General features: G+C 29.5%; 1 protein-coding gene across 2 annotated transcripts; it reads left to right on the top strand.

Moving 5' to 3' along the window:
• Positions 1 to 352: 352 nt before the first annotated feature.
• LOC132755996 (receptor-type tyrosine-protein phosphatase kappa-like) lies at positions 353 to 16,718 on the top strand. Of its 2 annotated transcripts, XM_060746936.1 has the most exons (21): positions 353 to 438; positions 724 to 1,770; positions 3,685 to 3,863; positions 5,074 to 5,132; positions 5,461 to 5,760; positions 6,379 to 6,500; positions 6,813 to 6,900; positions 7,081 to 7,139; positions 7,557 to 7,593; positions 7,921 to 8,024; positions 8,388 to 8,516; positions 8,718 to 8,866; positions 9,157 to 9,292; positions 9,475 to 9,594; positions 10,422 to 10,518; positions 11,297 to 11,361; positions 11,616 to 11,750; positions 12,132 to 12,260; positions 13,621 to 13,784; positions 14,020 to 14,155; positions 14,629 to 16,718. In XM_060746936.1, exons 3-21 carry the CDS (start codon positions 3,745 to 3,747, stop codon positions 14,716 to 14,718), a joined length of 2,238 nt encoding a protein of 745 aa, XP_060602919.1. In that variant the 5' UTR covers positions 353 to 438; positions 724 to 1,770; positions 3,685 to 3,744; the 3' UTR covers positions 14,719 to 16,718. The 2 variants fall into 2 exon arrangements, with proteins under 2 accessions (XP_060602919.1, XP_060602918.1); XM_060746935.1 differs by lacking the exon at positions 353 to 438 and having other exon boundaries at positions 576 to 1,770.
• Positions 16,719 to 19,262: the final 2,544 nt, after the last annotated feature.

A 19,262-nucleotide genomic window follows, 5' to 3' on the forward strand; every position in this document is an offset into this window, starting at 1 on the left:
GCTTCTTGAAAAAGGAATAACGGATAACAGTATTGTGATAATTCTATCAGTATAATTATGCAAGTATCGCAACTGTTTTTTAAGATTTCTTGTACCTGACTACAGTTTAACTTAATTGCATAATAAATTCGAAATGTTTCAAATATTCTATTGTAATGCATCTTAAACTTCTAATATATGAGACATACAAGTAGTACTATTTTTGAGCTTTAAGATACGTATAACCACGGAAACGAAGGATAATAAATTTACTCGTTTAGTCATGCTTAATACATAATAATTATGTTTGAACAACATGTCTATACGTTGATCACATAATTATCGACATATATGTATTATTTTCATTTATAGATTGATTTTCATATGAATACGGAATAATGTTGTATCAGGAAATATCAGCATTTTTACTTATATTGCTTGTTGATATGGTATTTCCTCGTAAGTATTTTTACTTCATGATAATCTGTACTTAAAAATTGAATACAAATGTGTTAATTTTAGTAACATGTTTTTCCCATACATGCTTCAATAAAATGTTGCCATTACATAACAATTTTTCTTAAACTTTATTTTATTATTACTTTTTAGTGGTCACGTTTAAATATTTGATATATACATATATATTAAATGTTACTGAGCATAATCTAAGTTCTTTGCATTGTATGTTTGGAATTACAAATGTAAATGTACAAATTTGTAAAAAATAAAAATAAATATTTACAGAATGTTATGATGGCTGCAAATCATGTTCCGGTCAAATTTGCACAAGTTGTGAAGAATCTTACTTTTTAACAAATGGCTTCTGTTCACAATGCCCCGAAAACTGTGAAAGCTGTAACAGCTGGGATGATTGTACTTTATGTAAGCCAAATAATTATGGTTTACATGCAAGATGTACTTTCAACTGTGATGGTAATTGTCTTAATAATGCTTGTCAAGATAATACTGGAAATTGTCTTCAATGTAAGCCTGGTTTCTATGGGCTTGTTTGTCAACACAATTGTAGTTTATGTAGAAATGAACGTTGTGATTTACACAGCTGCTCGAGTGGTTGTAGAGATGGATACTATGAGTATTTATCAGGTGTTGAAAACATCTGTCAAAAATGTTCATCTAATTGTAAACATTGTAAAGATGAAAGCAAATGTTCTGTTTGCAATAATGATTATCATTTGTATGGATTCAATGACAATGTTCACTGTGTCCAATGTTTGCAAGAAATACCATGTCCATTCTGTGTAAAACAAGGCTGTGACAATTGCAAAATACTTAATGGCTCATTAGTTTGCACTGATTGTCCAGTTGGACAAAGGTTTGATGGCAAAGTGTGTGTAATAGACACTAACATCATATGCTCCAATAGTTGTTCCACTAAGTGTGATAATAATGGGATATGTCAAGGAGAATGTAAAGATGGCTGGACAGGTGAAAAATGTCAAACACAATGTTCTAATCAACAGTGTTCAAAATGTTATAAAGAAAATGGCAACATGTGTAAGCAGTGTAAAGGTGACTTTTTCTCAGATAATTGTAGTTTAATTTGCAATACATCATGTGCAGTAGAAGATGGCAATAATACATGCAGAATTACGGATGGGTATTGTTTAAATGGATGTAAATCGCAATTCTGGGGCGAAACCTGCGAGAAATCGTGTCCTGATGGATGTAAAGATCGGCAATGTGACAGAAACAACGGCACATGTACAGGAGGATGCGCTGGTGGATTGACAGGGGACAAATGTAATCAAGCTATCACAATGGGCAAAAAAGGTTATTATGTTTATTGTCATTAAACGCACATACTTAAGAATTCATTTTGATATGTTGAATTCAAATCATTCAAACATGTCAGTTTAGAATGCAGATTATGGATTGAATCCAATGAATGTCAAGACGAAATTGTTTGATGATTTACATTTTTTTCAACTGTTATCAAATATTAAATGGTAAATCGTCTGTTCATTATCAGTCTGTACGGAAAATAATAACTGTGCGACAACAAGACATTGATTTTCGGTAATAAACATTATTGCAAAATATAACGTAATACGATTATAATGCGTGACCATATTCTGTAACGCTAACAAATATGAGTTAAAAAGTATATTTTTAAAGAATGGTACAGTGTAAATTGTTTAAAACGGATATTTAATCAGATTATACCTTATAAGAAGAACGTATAAGAAACATGTACCTTGTAAGATTGAAAGAGCGTGCAAAATCCAAAGCTTGAAACCATTTACTAAGTAAGTTTAAATCATATGTTTTCTTGTGTACAACCCATGACTATTGTATCAATGCGTACATTAAAAATCTAAGAAAACAGGCTATAAACATAGTGGTAACATGAGCAATATCCCTTTCTATCAAGCTATAGTATGGCGTAAATATTGAATTATGCTAACGCCGGTGCTAGGGGGCTTGGACGGTAAATTGCACTTTCCATTACCGTCCATGAACAGGCTCAATCAAGCTGAGCCTGCAACATTTTCATTTTTGTCGTTTTGAGCGTTCTTGGGAAATTGTTTATTTCTCTCTATTTTTCCTGCATTGCAGTCAGTTTAAATATAGTATCATTAATTGTTTAATTCAAAATATAAACACATTTGCTTTGTTGTTAAAATAATCTAGTGTGAAAAATCGTATAGCCTGCCATTTATCTGTCTACCTTATACGTTAATTTCTATCAGCTTTCCCAAAGACAAGTGAATGAAACAATTAAATTCTTGGCCATACTTAATTGTTATAAATAAGGTAAGTTTATTGAATTGCCATTTCTGTCATATATTTCATTTATACAAAAAGTATATTAACTTGCTCATGCTTGGTCATGTTTATTGTTCGGTGTCCGTTTCTTGAACTTGATATGTTGAAGCAATGATTTTACAGTCATTGTCTGCTACAGTTATCCGAATAGATAACATGATAGAGCCTATATATTTTAACATTTCTTGCGATAACAGGGAGTAAATGTGTCTTACACTGTGGTTATACACCCTTTTTTACAGAATATATTATTTATTTCATCACTTTATGTTTTAGAATTGAAAAGTAGTAAATTGTTTTCCAACATCAATAAAGAATGTCAATTGCTGACACTGAAACATTGGTAAATAGAACCAATTATAAATGCGACAATTCCTTAAAGTGTTAGGTTGTATAATTGACAATGTTTTAAGGGTTATTAAAGACTTTGAATTATCATACTTATCCTATTCCTGTCACAAGAACAAAACATAACAAATGTTTACCGTCTTCTTTGTAAAATATTGACCATTTAAGCTATACTTTAGTGTCAGTTATTTAGAACAACAGCAACATGTATGTTTTATCAGTTAAAAGAACAGTTTTACTCATTTCATCTTTACGCATCTTTAGAAGTAGTAAAACAACCATAGTTTTAAAATGAATGTAAACAAATAAAACCAAACTTAAGCATTTCCAAAAAATGATTTATTGTAAAAAGGGTACAAAAAAGAAGAAAATTCCATCAGACAAAAAGGATAAAAATATTTTTAAGTTGACCCCCCCCCCATGCACACTCTGTATCCTTCACTGCAATTGAATACTCTTCAGAACGGATTTTCTGCAATAGGTATCGAATACCTTAGATGTTATTTAGCATTTGTGAATTATATTTTGTGTGTCTGTAACAATTCTTTTTATCTAAAATGAATTTTATAGAGTCAACAACTAGTTCAACGGAAACAAACTCATTGCAAACTGTAACAGAGGGTTCGGGAAATGTTAAGCAAACAACAGAAGACAGTAATGAACATTATCACCATAGGTGCTTCGGCAGGAGGGGGCGGTCTTATTACTATATTGATTATAGTCGTAAGTGTTTGTCTGCTAAAACGGAGGTAAATATACAAATAAGTATATCAAATCACCATAACCGAACAATATTTGTATTCATTGTTATTGTTTCTTGTTTCTTGCATAATTCTTTTTTTTTTGTTAATTATTAATAAATATATACTATATTGTTGTTTTAAAGACATTTTCTTCAGTATTGAGAAAATCTTATTCTTATTATTATTTTTTTTTTGTAAAATGGCAGTTATCATATATCTCAGAAACGTCAAAATAACCACATTTTTATAAGAAAAATACAGTTTTATTTATACCACAAATATGATTTAATACATAAATAACTTTATATTTTGAATCTGTATGAAACAAACGATTATCCGGACGTTTTTCTTTACAAAATGCCTTTTTCGTATTCATATTTCGACAAAAATGAGAAAAATGAACACGATGGTAAATAAATAATTTCGAAAAAAACTTATAGATTTTTATATTATATATATATATATATATATAAGGTAAAATTCTATGGTGAATGCAAAAAGAAAAAGATAAATATATTTAAGTTAACGCGTTAGATTTTCTGTAAACGGGCAGTTTTCATGGTAACCGCATATGCCAGTTTTCAAAATAGCTACACTGTCTTTGTAAAATAAAAGTGTTGTACCAATACATTGTTTTATATATATGCATCATCTATACAACAACAAAAAATTGAAATATAGATTATTATTTATTTTGATGTTATATAAAGTAAATACTATTAAACATGCTGTTAAAATAAGTCCCTCATAGTATTTCTTCACCTGACAAAGAATCAGCAAATAAATGACGATTAGAACTTTCTGTCATGAAGGATTTTATTTTTTCTATTCTTTTTTTGAAAAATATTTTATAGATTTACCATATAAATAAAGCTTCTTCGTCTGTTTGAATACCAGTTCAATCAAGACACAATTTTGTCACTGCCAAAATTGGGTGGGTAAAATGCACAGAATCGTCATCAGTGCAGTCACACTCGTGCTAATAAGAATCATCTGACTTAAAAAAAAAAACAAATTTTATTTATTATTGACTAATTTTTGTTTTGAAGCTGGAATTTGAAAGAATTATCCTAGTACTATTCATTTTTTTTGTGATGTACTTCTTTCCGTGAGTGTCTTCCTTGGAAATGCATTTTGATGCGCACATGAACGTTTTTAAAATAGTACAATTAATTTATCATATTACAAATGTATAGTGCAAACTTGTACTTTACAGAAAAAAATCACCGGGTGATGAATCTGCTCAGAACGAAGTGATTGTAACAGATGATCAAAGTATGTGTTACAATTTTAGAATAAGGAGGTGTAAACATATTTACATTTATATTCTTTATGCGTTTTATGTATCATAGATAGCTACACAGGATTCTAAATGTATTGCATATGAATAAATGAATGAATACAGATATGCTTGTGCATTGTAGGACAGTATTTAATTATATTTTGTCAGTGTTAACCATTTGTAAATGACATATTTGATGTAGTTATTTTTTATTATAAACATTCATTTGCATTTTATTCGTGATTTCATTTCAAACTTGTGCATAAACCTTCACTAGTTTATTATTTCTAATGTCAATAGAATCATAAATTATTTGTTTAGATATGTACGCAAAACCGAAAACGACACCTAACGTTGTGAAAGATAATCAGGACTACATTTACGCCCAACCAAACAAATCACATAAACTAAAGACACCTAGTACAAATGAGATTAGTAAACCAAAGACGATGTATGACAACGTTACCATAGACCTAGACGATGAATTAACAGTCTCAAATGGTGCTTATGCAAGTATCTCAAATGAAAAAGATGCTGAAAGTAAAACAGAAATTGAAACTGATGTTGATGAAATAGAGTTAGAAGAATTAGATGACGGAAGGTCAAAACTTATAGAAATAGGTCTGAATTATGTCTCAAAATAATTGTTGTCTTTTTTTAAACAAACAGATATGTGTTTAATAATTTTTAAATTATGACTTAAATGCATATAAAATACTTATCACAAGAGAGTAGTAACGGTGAATGTGAAATATTTTAAATAGGTAGCAAAGGTAAACAAAGGTGCTTTGAATTTCAAATTTAATCACTATATATGTTTTAGTTGCCAAACATAGAAAGACAATATTTCGTTCAACTTATGAACAAAGAGTATTTTTTTCAGAAATTTAACAGTACGAAAAAAAAAAAAAAACAATAAAAAGGTAAAAAAAAATAATACGAAACCATATATACTTTCGAGGCTTCACGAGCCTAACAGCACTAGATATACGTTATATATGTTTCATAATTATATGCCTGTGTCTTAAGAGTGACATTTATTGCTTTCACGAATAATTGCCTGAGTATCACTCATTTTAGACATGGCATGCTAAAACCTGAACAGGTATATTAAAAGATGAATTTCTATTTTCACCAGCACACACAGATACCTGTCTTTATATTTTGTGTTTACGTACTTGTTGCAAATAAGTCAGTGTATAAAAGTTTTTCTTAATGTCAAAACATCGTCCATTACAGAGGTCAACCCACCTAGTGCTGATTTGTATTACAATACAGCCAGTTTGGTTCGAAGCCGGATTCAAATATCTGACATTCTTGAATACATCAAGAAGAAGACTGATTATGAGGATGAATTTCAGGTTCAGTATCTATCGTCATCATATCATCGCTTTTGATATACGTCTAGGGAAGTTGTATATATCTAAATGGTTTGAAACAATATAATATAGAAATTAAAATTTATAGAAATTAAATTGTCGCAGTAACATCTCAATGTTAGGATTTTATACAATAACACAATTAATATTCTAAGTACGATTTATCAATTCGCTGTTGCATGAAATCATTCTATCGGTATTATGTAGGTACTGCCACTACATTACATTGGATGATACATTCAGATTACCTTATCATTTGCGTTTATATGGTAACATAATTCGTTTGCATTTCAGAAACTACCTAAAGGTTTGACAAGAACTTGTAACGAAGCTCTGACTCGGAATAATCGCAAGAAAAATAGATACAACGGAGTGTATGCATGTAAATACTATATAATGCACTACCATACTATAATACTAGAACAAAAGCTATTGAAAGATAAAGCTAGTTCTTTAGTTAAAAATAAATTTTCGATATTTTTTTACAGATATTATGTAATATTTATATACACTATAAAATAACGTTTATTAAAATTAAGTTAATACGAGGTGTCTGTTTCAGATGATGCGACTCGTGTTGTGTTACAAAGTAAAACCTATATCAACGCAAATTACATTGATGTATGTATACATACTTTTACTTCATTTATTTATTTATTTATATACACGTATATAATATGCTATGAAAAAACACTTTTACTTTATTTATTTATAGTCCATAAAGCATTTATTATACCGTCTGTTCATTGTCTCTCAACATAATAATATTTGCAGAAAAAAATAGTTCACAGTCAACCCCATTATGTGTCATTAGAAAATGCTTTGAAATGTAAAAATTATAACGTAATCATTGATCTATTAAAAATTACTTACGCGTTGGAACAATGTTAGAAATGAGCACATTTTATTAATGTTTATAGGGTTGAATCTTAGAAAAAACCGTTTGTAATGACCAAACAATTGTCATTATACTAATTTTGATATGTAAACATATTGCACATTTCTGTATTTGAAATATAATTATGTTTCATACCTTAGGGACACAAGAAGTCACCAGAGTACATAGCCTCTCTTGGTATGTATACGCAATGCTAAATTAAAGATACATTAAATACAGCAATCATTTTATTTTGGTCTTAAACTTTATGTCTTATCATTACGTACATGTTTCTTTGATGCTTATTTGATAAATAAATAGCTCTTTACTTGAATCTTGATCACATTATCTCTCATAATCATACTCAATAAAATCAGGAGGCCACTGTCTCTTGTTTCTAATGATTTCGAACGAGCTCCTTTTTTTCAAGATTTCTATCCGTTAAGTACAATGCCATTAAAAAGCAATAAACTTAAAGACATTTCTTACCTTGATGCGGGACTAATTATATTCTTCTGATTTAAGGACCAACTAAAGTTCAAATGAATGGCTTTAAAGACTTTTGGGAGATGATATGGGAAAACAGAACAAATAAAATCATAATGTTAACCAACCTTGATGAGTCCGGGGTATGTACGATATTACACACTTTCTAGAATATAACGTTTTCCAAATTATGTACTTTTGTGTCATTTATCAAATCATTTATTCGATCTGGACACATATATAAATTAGGAAACAACCACATAATTTGAATACAAAACATATGCCTGACACCTATATAATGTTATAACATTAGACATATTATTTTAGATATATGAATACATTGAGTTTCAGTGCAATTGTAACAGATTGCATTTACCGTAATATTTTATTTGTAACAGTAAAATTGTTTGTACAAAAACTTATCTTGGTACATGTTTATTTTGGTACTACTAAAACAGATTGTGAAAATTATCAAATATACAACCATGATTTTTTTCACTTTTTAGAAAATGAAATGTGAGCAGTACTGGCCTGATCAAGGTAAAACAAAACATTACCAAGGTTACAAAGTGGTGTGCAATTCTGAAAAGATATTTTCTGAATTCACTTTAAGGGAGTTGTCTGTTAATGCTCAAGTATGTATATAAATCTACGTTGCAATGTTTTTTATGTGATTATTGTTTAAGACCTTAATATTACTTGTTTATTTGTTTTATCTTTCAAAATGTTAAACAAAAAAATTAGCTGTATCAGGTTATAGTAATTTGTCTCTACATGTGCAAACTACAGACACCAAAAGTTAACATACATTTATCTCGTCTTTTTAAATTTCAAAGGGTTCTGTATCCAGGAAAGTAACACAATATCATTATACCGCCTGGCCCGACCGATCCGTTCCAGATAATGTTGCCTCTCTGATAGAGTTTAGAAACAAAGTTGAACAATCAAAGACTAACGATGCTGGCCCAATGGTAGTGCATTGCAGGTATTTGTTTTACCATCATAATGAATATGACTGATAACTACATAGACTCGTCAAATATAGCCATATATCGTCTAATAACAACATGCAAATTACAAATAGTAATCTAATTAAATCTAATACATAAGAGGAGGCATTCAGCAATATAAGCAAAACTATAAGATGCGTTAAATGACTCAAAGCAAATAAAGATTTTTAAGTTAATAAAATATTTTTAAAAGATAACATTTTACATTGATATCGATTTTAATTCTGTATATTTTTTAATGTTATGTTATAATTGTGAATACCAGTGCAGGAATCGGTAGAACTGGAACCTATATCGCATTAGATACACTTATACTGGAAGGCAAAAATGACAATTATGTTGACATTTTTGGTCGTGTGATGGCGCTACGTGGACAAAGAGGTCACATGGTGCAAAACTTGGTATGTTATTATATATGGATGATATTTGTTTTTTAACACATGTTTGTCATAAACAAACATTAATTGTGATTTTCTTACAATTTATTATAATGGATTATAGGATATATATTTATAGTTGTACTTTTATCATGTGACATTATAATGATTATTCAGAACCATGTATTGTTCTTTCTCTTATTTAGGAACAGTACATATTTCTTCATCGATGTCTCCTGTATGCCTTCACGTGCGATCCCGATCCACTTCCGGTCACACATATTCCTCGCATCATGACAGACGATAAACTATCACACCAATTTCAGGTACATATGCATATTTCTTATACTTATTGTGTAATTATAATAACTTGTTTATTTTGAAATATCCTTCATTTTTTAAATAAAATCTGTATACTGTCTATATGACTGTTTTTTTCACACTCGAATAATTCAATGAAAAATTATGACGGAAAGCTTTTGCTGTTTATTCATTCCAATTGTGTTATGTTTTAGTCCTTTATATATTTTTCAAAACAACCCTTTTGATATATTGGCATTTGATTTTAAAAGTTGTCACTCTTACAATACCTCTTAAACAGACTATATATCAATCTATTCACAAGTAATCCAATTTGAGATTGAAAATTTTACTGTTGCATCATAGAAATTATACGAACTTCATATTAAGTAGTTGATCAATTATCTGCTTATGTATACTCTGAACGTACGGGTATTGTGTAAAATCGAGTAATGATCATTAAGAAGATCCTCATTATCAGTCGTATTGAGCTTTGCCTAAGATTAAAAAAAAAACAGTTTAAAGCGGCTTTATATGGCAAGAGAAAAATTAATGACAGAAATTAAAACATTTATAATCATTTGTCAGAGATTGTTTTACAAAAAAAGTATTTAAGTTACCTAATTAACATGAATTATTTAATTAGTAACAAGTTAGTCAAATAACATAACAAAACATTCCACTGCTATTTTGCGAATATGTAGAAACGTCTTAATTCAATTTTTGTAAATTAGTATTATTCAAATCGGTATATACGTATTAGCAATATTACATCGGATTATATAACATCCGTTTAAAGCTCTACACATTTAAGTACCAATAGTAATTGCGGTTGACTTTTTAAATATTTCAGACATTTACTGATGTTGTTATGCCGAAAGACTTTGATAGAAAATCATCTGCGAACAAGAAAATAAGGAAGGAAAATAGGCACGGAGCTGACATTCCTAGTATGATCATTTACAGAATATCTTTCTCTTAGCATTCTTATCACTATAATAATAATCAATAATCATGATAATTTTTTATGATTCAAAATCTTACACATATATGTATACCTTTGTTGAAATGTTTTTTTCAATAAGAATTAGAAAGGTCTATTCAATGTTATCAACGTTAACAAGTCAGTGCCATAAAGGGATGGAACTAATACGTGTTCATTCAAATAATTATATAAAACAGAAGGAGAGTTTTTACTTAATCATGGTAGACAGAAAGGATTATATCATATACTATCAAATCAAAAATAATTGTAACAGTAATGATAACAAAGTAAATCTAAAATAAGTGTATCAGTAATCATAAATTTGGAGCTGTTGATGATAATTTATAGAAAACCAACCCGTAATTCATAATTGTGCAAATTTTGCTAAAACTTAAAAGTTTAAATATTTTTTTGCTTTTCAATGGTATCACATTACCCAAGACAGTGTATAAGTAAACTTCCTTTTTCATTCACACTTATAATACCACACTGCGTTAATAATAGTAGATTTCAATAGAAAATAACCGTCTGTAAATATACCCTATTTGTATGAAAAAATCTCATTTGAATAGAAAACCTTGGCTATTCAATGGTTTGTAAAGTTTGGTTTCAGGGTAATACCCTGTTGTGCACAAGGAAGTGATTAAAAACCGAAAATAGATCTTTATATCATTAAACCATAAAACAAATTTACATTCAACATTTTAAGGCTTGAATAAATAACATCCTATTTTTTTGTGTAGGCGATGATTACAGAGTGAGACTGTCATCAACAAAGCATGACTACATCAATGCTGTTTATGTAAATGTAAGTGTATATGTGAAAGTTATTTTGATTTCGTTTAAAGTTTCGATTGTCCCCCTTTTCAATATTTTTTCATGAACCTTGCTTGCGTTGCCCCCCCCCCTTACTTTTATTGAATACATATATTTCCTCTTTAATTGTATTTATACATGCTATGGTGTATTTAAGACATTAAAATATTATAAATAGATTTTTAATATCATCAACTTATAACATTTATTGAAATTTTATTTTATTACTTGGTATCTCAATTTCAGGGATACGAAAATCCATACAAATTTATTGTCACACAGACGCCAATGCTATATACAGTTGAAAACTTTATATCGATGCTGTATCAAGAAAAATGTGTTTGTGTTATTAATTTGGACGACGAAATCCTGAAAGATAAAGTGAAGGCAATTTATAGATAATCTAGCTTGTTTAAAATAATTATATACATGTAAAAGATATTATTTAATAGTATTAGTTGGCAAATTAATTAATCCATGCCTAACATATTTCTTTCAAGTGTCATTTTACAATAAAATTTAACGCAATGCAAATGTTTGCTTGCTTGACGATGGGTGGATAAAAAAGAATCACATTGAAAGCTTAAAGACTGTGAGAATTCTAAATCATTTATTTGTATGTTACTTTATAATTAAGACTGATTTTGAATTTTTTGCTAAAAATTGTAATCAAATGTTATAATTAATTTTAACAGAGATTTCTTGAAAAAGATGATTTTTCAATTTTTTATGTTTGTCACTTTTTAACATTAATCATTACAGTCCGTCGGACATTATCTAACGCAAGATGGAAAGACGTTCAAAGTTGGACATTTCCAAGTAGCTTGTAAGACGGTTGACACATCGGATTATGGTACAATACGGGACATGACAATATCACGCACTGGATTGGTAGATGTTTTTATTTTATTGTAGATTATTTATTTAGATGAAAATAAGTTATGAGAAATATTACGCCAGATCTTTTAAGATGTCCCGTTAAATGCACAAAAGTAAAGGCTTCTGCTTTTTTTTAGCTCACCGTCCGTCGTCCGTCCACATTTGTTCGTTAACACTCTAGAGGTGACATTTTTGCCTCAATCATCATAAGACTTTCTCAGGATGCTTATCTAGTTGGTAGCTCGGATGAGTTTGAACATGGGTCATCTCGGATGAAAAACAAGGTCACAGGAGCTAAAAAAAGAAAAACCTTGTTAACACTCTACCGGTCACATTTTTGCCTCTATCATCATCAAACTTTATCATGCTTGTTTAGGTGATAGCTCGGATGAGTTCGAACATAGGTAATCTCGGATGCAAAATTAGGTCACCGGAGCTAAAAATAGTAAAACCTTGTTAACACTCTAGTGGTCACATTTTTGCCGCAATTATCATCAAACTTGGTCAGGATGCTTATCTAGTTTATAGCTTGGATGAGTTAGAACATGGATTATCTCGGATGAAAAACTAGGTCACAGGAGCTAAAAATAGAAAAATTTTGTTTCCACTCTAGTGGTCACATTTTTGACTCAATCGTCATCAAACTTGGTCAGGATGATTGTCTAGGTTATTGCTCGGATAAGTTAGAACTTGGGTCGTCTCGGATGAAAAACTATGTCACGGGAGCTACAAATAGAAAAATCTTGTTAACACTTTAGTGGCTACTGTTTTGATCCAAGTATCCTGGAAATTGGTCTGAAATTTTATTTTGATGATTTCTAGGTCAAGATTGAATATGGGTCACCTGGGTAAAAAATAAGGTCACACTGTTCAAATATGGATAATATTTGTTAACACTCTAGCGATCACATTTTTGACTCACCTGTCTTGAAACTTGGTCAGAATGCTTGTCTAGGTAATTGTTCGGATGAGTTCGATGGGTCAGGTGAGCGATCTAGGGCCTTGTTCCAGATCAGAATATTTTTGTTTTCTTATTTTGAATACATCACATTCACATTGTTCATTGTTCAAGATCAAACATAATCCTGCAAGAACAATGAACATTTTGAAAAAGCAAAGGTGTGCAGAATTTGGAAGTTTTCAGTTGTAGCTGGTCAGTAGTAATCTATCATTACATCTATCATCACATAATTTCAATCCAGAACTTCCTATTAGATTCTGTATGATAACCGAACTTCGCTTTAAATAACCCTGATTAATTCATCACATTAAGTAACGTAAAACAAGTGCTCTGTTTAAACTTTATATTTAAAACCACTTTATATAAGTTATATTTTGAGAGCAATTAATCACAGATTTTAGTTACATATAGCACCTTTCTGGAGGGGAGCTGCATTTGAAACATTACCAGTATAACGGATGGAATCAGTCTGGAAAAGTCCCATCTATGATTGAGCCGTTTTTAAAACTCGTCAAGGATGTTGAGAATGAGGTCAAAGGTCAAAGAGAAGATAGACCAATCGTAGTTCATTGCTTGTAAGTATTGCATTAAAACAAATCTATTTGCGAAATCAATTTTTCATATTTTGATTTACTGTTGATCGACTATGAAGAGGTATCATTATACATGTATGTCCTTGTATTTAATTGAGTAGCTAGATTTATATTTGTGTGTTTGATTCGGCTTGAATCATTTGTAAAAGCAGTTTGATATGTCATGTATACGTATAATTATATAGATACTTTTGTGATTTAATGCTGTTATTTATAGAACTGGAGCTGAACGAAGCTGTTTACTTTGTGCTATCTCTATCATATCAGAAAAGTGTTTCTTTGAGAAAGAAATTAGTGTCCTAAATACCATTTGTCAACTGCGTTCAAGGAGGAAATCAGCTTTTACCGACATTGTAAGTCATTAACTACACTCATATAAAAGCATGTGATATAAAGCATGATAAAACTATAAGATATTATCATATATGTAAGTGATCATCATAAAAAAGCATGTGAATTGGCTATCATTAAGGTACTATCCTATGCAGTTTCGATAACTATTCTCTATTTTTGCTTCTTATTTTACTTCTTATTTAAGTTCAAGTTGTAGTTTACGATCAATTGAGTTTTCTATGTCACTTCACATTGCATCAATAATTAAACATAAGCTCTATACAAATATATCCAACTTGTCATTATTTTGAACTTAAAATAAATTCGCCTATTTGTCAAATCAATTGCAAAACATTGCCTATGTCTACCAGGAAAGACTGTTTTAAATTACATAAAATAAAACAAAAAAAATACAGTTATTGACAAATTGATATCATTGAATTATTATTATTATTATTATTTTGGTCTAAATTATCAATTTACTTTATTTCAGTCACAATTCAGGTTTTGCTACCAATCTGTAAAATATCTGGCTGAGATTTCCGAAAAGAAAAAATACTATAATATGAACGAGTTGTTGTGAACAATGGTTGAACAAATTTGTCTTTATTGTCAATTTATTACTTGTCCATTTTTACACAAATATCACACTTGTTAAAAGTCTGAAAATGCTAATATTTTTATGTTTCAAAAGCTTTATTTTGGCGTTTGGTGTCCTGTTGCAATCTCTGAAAAGACATATTTCTCATTGGCCATACATAAAGTTTAGCCATATTGTTTTAGTGTTGTTTTGGCAAAAATCAGTTATTGTCTTTTTGTATTTTATATGAAAATCAAAATGCAATTTTCTTTACATTTTCTTAACCTAAATTAAAAAAAAAATATTTCACCTCTTCGAGCACCGTATTCTTCAGTTGATATGCATCTTACATGTTCTTAATTCAATTTTACATCATAACAATGGCTTTTCTTCTGAAAAGAATACTCATTGTTTTTTGAATACATGTAAAGACACGTTTTCAAATATGAAGGACATTTACACTGAATAGTACTGTGAAGTTTTGAAATATTGTTATAACAGTTTTCTAACAGCTTTTTGTTAAATTATTTAAAGTCGCTTGTATTTGTAATTTTCGATGCATTTAGCTTACAGTATGCATTTGTATGCTTAATATAAACAGTTTGATTATATTTTATTATGTTCCGGTCATATTATTTTATTATTGAAAAGCATGTTACTAATTTTCTTATTGAATATTTAAAACTATATATTTTAATGATGTAATATATGACTGTCTCATTTCATGCAAATTAATTTTCATTTTGGAGTTGTTTTATTTTTTTTCTCAAAATGGTATGTTTGGAAGGACATACATATACCATTAATGGTATGAAAAAAACTGACAGAACAATAACTACTTTTTAGCTTTTATATCTGCCATGTGCAATAAACATAAATATATGAATAATTTAAACAAATTATATTATGATTGTGATAAAAGAAAGTATTAGTTTTATGAAGAAATCAAAATATCAATCCATATATAAAGAAATATGAGTGAACTATTATTCTGTGTTATAGCTTAAATGAATTAAGTATTTATCATACTTATTTTGCTTCTTTCCCTAAAAGTTAGATTTTTTTATCCAAAAAGGTAAATAAGCTATAATGTCTTTTAAACGAAAATTTATATATTTCATTTTATCTAATGAGCCGACTCAATAAACCGAGTCTGATATTATCAACTTTTTCCTTTTTTCATAGCTCTCGAGTGTCCTCCTTTAAGAACAGTATTATTGCTTATTATAAAATAACATAAAAATAAAGTACAGACTTTAAAAGCACGTTTTCTTAACTAGTAGTGTATGATTTGAAAAGAAATTATAATGCTATAGCCTTTCTAACTGTGTTTTATAGAGTATGCTTTTAGTTTATACATTATGATAATCGAAACATATATTAGTAAATATTTATCTTTATACAGGTTTATTCAAGTTTACAAACTAATTTAGTCTGACCAACTACAGTTTACAATATTCCGTTGTCTGACCAATATAGGTTTATTAGATTAAGTCTCTCCAAAAACAAGTTAAATATTTATTTTGTTCTTTACAAATAATAGTCTTTGCAAAACAGATCTACATCTTCCAATTGGTTATCATTGATATCCGTCTATAACTCATTAATAAACTATAGATATTTCAACATGTGTTTAGAAAATACAGACAATTCAATTCAGGTGTAGACTGTAGCCCATTTATCATTGTTTTGTTATCTTCATAAACTTGTAAACGAGATTTTTTTATATATAAGTTTATAAACTAAAGCTTCTTCTGCAAGAGTTTTTTAAAGATGTACTTCTATAGTTGATCTCGAACAATTTGGCTTTATTTATTCAACACATATATTAAAATTAAAGCAAAATGTGTTTTCACATTTAGTCAGTGGTCTTAAATATGAATTTTTAATATGTTATCCTTTTGCTAATTTTGTATACGTTTTGCATTTACTTTTACAATTAATTGTTACACTGTTGTCTGTTATAATTGTTAGGTTTGTAATACTCATGCTTTAATCAATAAATGACATGTAAATTTGTTTTGTTGTTATAGTGGATTTTATGCTCAAATATATAGTTACTGTTATAGATTATATAATATATAGTTACTTTTTGATAAATCCATATGATAACACATTGCCTTGCATTTTTGAACCATACCACAATTCACCCTAAGGCCAAATATGTACAGATTCGGTGTTACCGTGACACAATTCCTGCGTTTTTTTACATTCTTGCATTATGGGTTAACTCTGTAAAATAGAGAGAAATAAAGATTCCCTAAAGAAAGCCCAACAAGACAAAGTTGAAAATGTTGCAGGCTCGGTTTGATTGAGCCTGTTCTTGGATGGTAATTGAAATTGCAAGTTACCGTTTACGTCCCCTAGCAACGGCTTAAGCAGAATTTAACATTTAATCATGGAAATGGTGCAATTTTGAATTAAGAAACATCCGCAGATATGTTCATAAGGCGGTTATCTTGGAACCTTCAATGTGACACTTTCATGCCACTCTATGAAAAGCGGCGTATAACCAAAAGTAAAAGAATGCGTGTGCCCTTAACGAGAAAACAATGGGCGGAACTAAATAAAATGGAATTTTGAAAAGGGAACAGAGGTTATGAAGTCTGCATATCACAGAGACAAATTTAAAAAGCAGGCAACATATCCTAAGGGTGATTAAACATTATTCAAGTAGGGATATTGAAACCACCTACAAAGTCGACAAAAGTCTTACAATGTGTAATCGTATACTATAATTATACCACTTAAAGCAATCATTATACTTCAACGGTATTGCCAATAAAGATGGAAGCCTTTGACTTTGGTTTTTATTACGATATCACCGAAGCATTGTTTTAAAATGCAAAACGTTTAACGAAACCATAAACTGTGATTAAGTATATACTTTAGAGGGCTTAATAAGAGACAATTGTGGTCGCCGTTATTTAAGACAATTTTCATAAAAGATCGAAGCCTCATTCACTTTTGTGCATAGAGAACGGTCTTAATTCATAGTAATTTAACAAAAACACAAATTTTTACCTAGAAAAATCGTTAACTCGTATTTGCTATGTCCAAGGTCCTCCAAAAAATTGAAATTGACCCTTATGATCGCTGAGTAATATGTTTTATACTTAGTCTTATATATGTAAAATGTTTGTCATTAAGATGATGTGCATAACTAAAATTTCAGACGCAACGCTTTTCGGTTATTTTAAAGTCAAAAGTTTTAACTTAAAAGTTAGTGAACACTCTAAATGTTTAGAGATAAAGGATAGTAGAAGCTTAGTAAGACGGAGTGAAGAGCCTTTTCTCAATAACCGTCCTTCAGAGCTTGAAGGATGCGTAATATCTGCATCTAACGCTTTTTTATCCTGATTCAAAAAATATAGAAAAGCAAAATCCCACAAGATAGCACAACATCCCAAAATTGAAAAATGTTCACGCTCGGTTTGATTGAGTCTGCTCATGGACGACCATGGTAATGAATTTCAGTCGCCTATTGCAGGTCAGAAATTTGGCCATCACATATTTGTCTTCTGTGTTATTGTTGAAGGTAATGAGTACTTGTTGATTTTTCTAGCAAGTAAACCATACTTACTTGTCTTATTTTTATTATTTGCAACATTATAGTTAAAACTGTTTACGGATATTAAACAAAGTATGTGTGTTGATTTGGTATTTCATGGTCATATTTTCAACATATCATTGCGAATTAAGAAGGGTAACAATAAGACAGCATTGACATAGACTTATTGTTAATAATCTCCCTTTACATTGCAAAAACAACTAAACAACGCGATTTCGAGCTTAGAATTTGTATGCACCACCAGCGAAAATTGTATTATTTTTAAGAGTAATCTCTAATTGTTTTTTTAAACCATAGGGTCATAATTAATGTTTTAATTAATCATCCCTTCTTTTTAATTATGTTAAACTTTTGTGATAAAATGATAATGGTAAAATAAGGACTTGATTAAAACCATCTTTTTAAAAAAAAAACAAAAAAACAAAAAACATCAATTTATAAACGTCATCGTTATGTCCTTATTCTGCCTAATAGTTTTTAAAATCTTGGTAAAGTGCATTTTCTTTCCTCTAAAAATTATCATTTTGTTCATTCATCAACATACCAAAATTGTTTTCAAAGTTTATATGTATATGACATTTATCAATATATTTTGGTTCAAAAATGGTTTACCCAGCTTTTTTAGTTTTAAGATTTTATTTTTCAAAAATATAATTATCCGCCAACGAAAATAAATACGGTAATGTTCTAAATTTATTTTGGGGGATGCGGTAACATACTTATCACAGAAATCTACGTGGCATATGAAGGGTATATAGATTTTGAAGATTTAAGTTGCGGCTTAAGGATAGAATACATAGCATGTCTATTTCCTGGGAATACAAAGTTTAACATTTTTAATCAAAAGTTTATCTCGCAGGTGCTTATGCATCCTTGATAATAATATCAGGGATATAGATGCCTCGCCTTCATTTGTTTAGTTTTTGCGGAGGCTATGCCTCCCCAATGTTAATACAATCCGTCAAATCTTACTGCC

Source organism: Ruditapes philippinarum, unplaced genomic scaffold (assembly GCF_026571515.1).
Source record: "Ruditapes philippinarum isolate M1 unplaced genomic scaffold, ASM2657151v2 ctg6398_1_1_1_1, whole genome shotgun sequence".
NCBI lineage: Eukaryota > Metazoa > Mollusca > Bivalvia > Venerida > Veneridae > Ruditapes > Ruditapes philippinarum.

Bases quoted from the DNA above. Each gene is read 5' to 3' on its own strand.
- LOC132755996 (XM_060746936.1), top strand. From the start codon at position 3,745: ATGTTAAGCAAACAACAGAAGACAGTAATGAACATTATCACCATAGGT. The intron at 8,517-8,717 runs GTATGTATATAA...TAAATTTCAAAG, and splicing joins AGTTGTCTGTTAATGCTCAA to GGTTCTGTATCCAGGAAAGT. The intron at 14,156-14,628 runs GTAAGTCATTAA...ACTTTATTTCAG, and splicing joins AATCAGCTTTTACCGACATT to TCACAATTCAGGTTTTGCTA.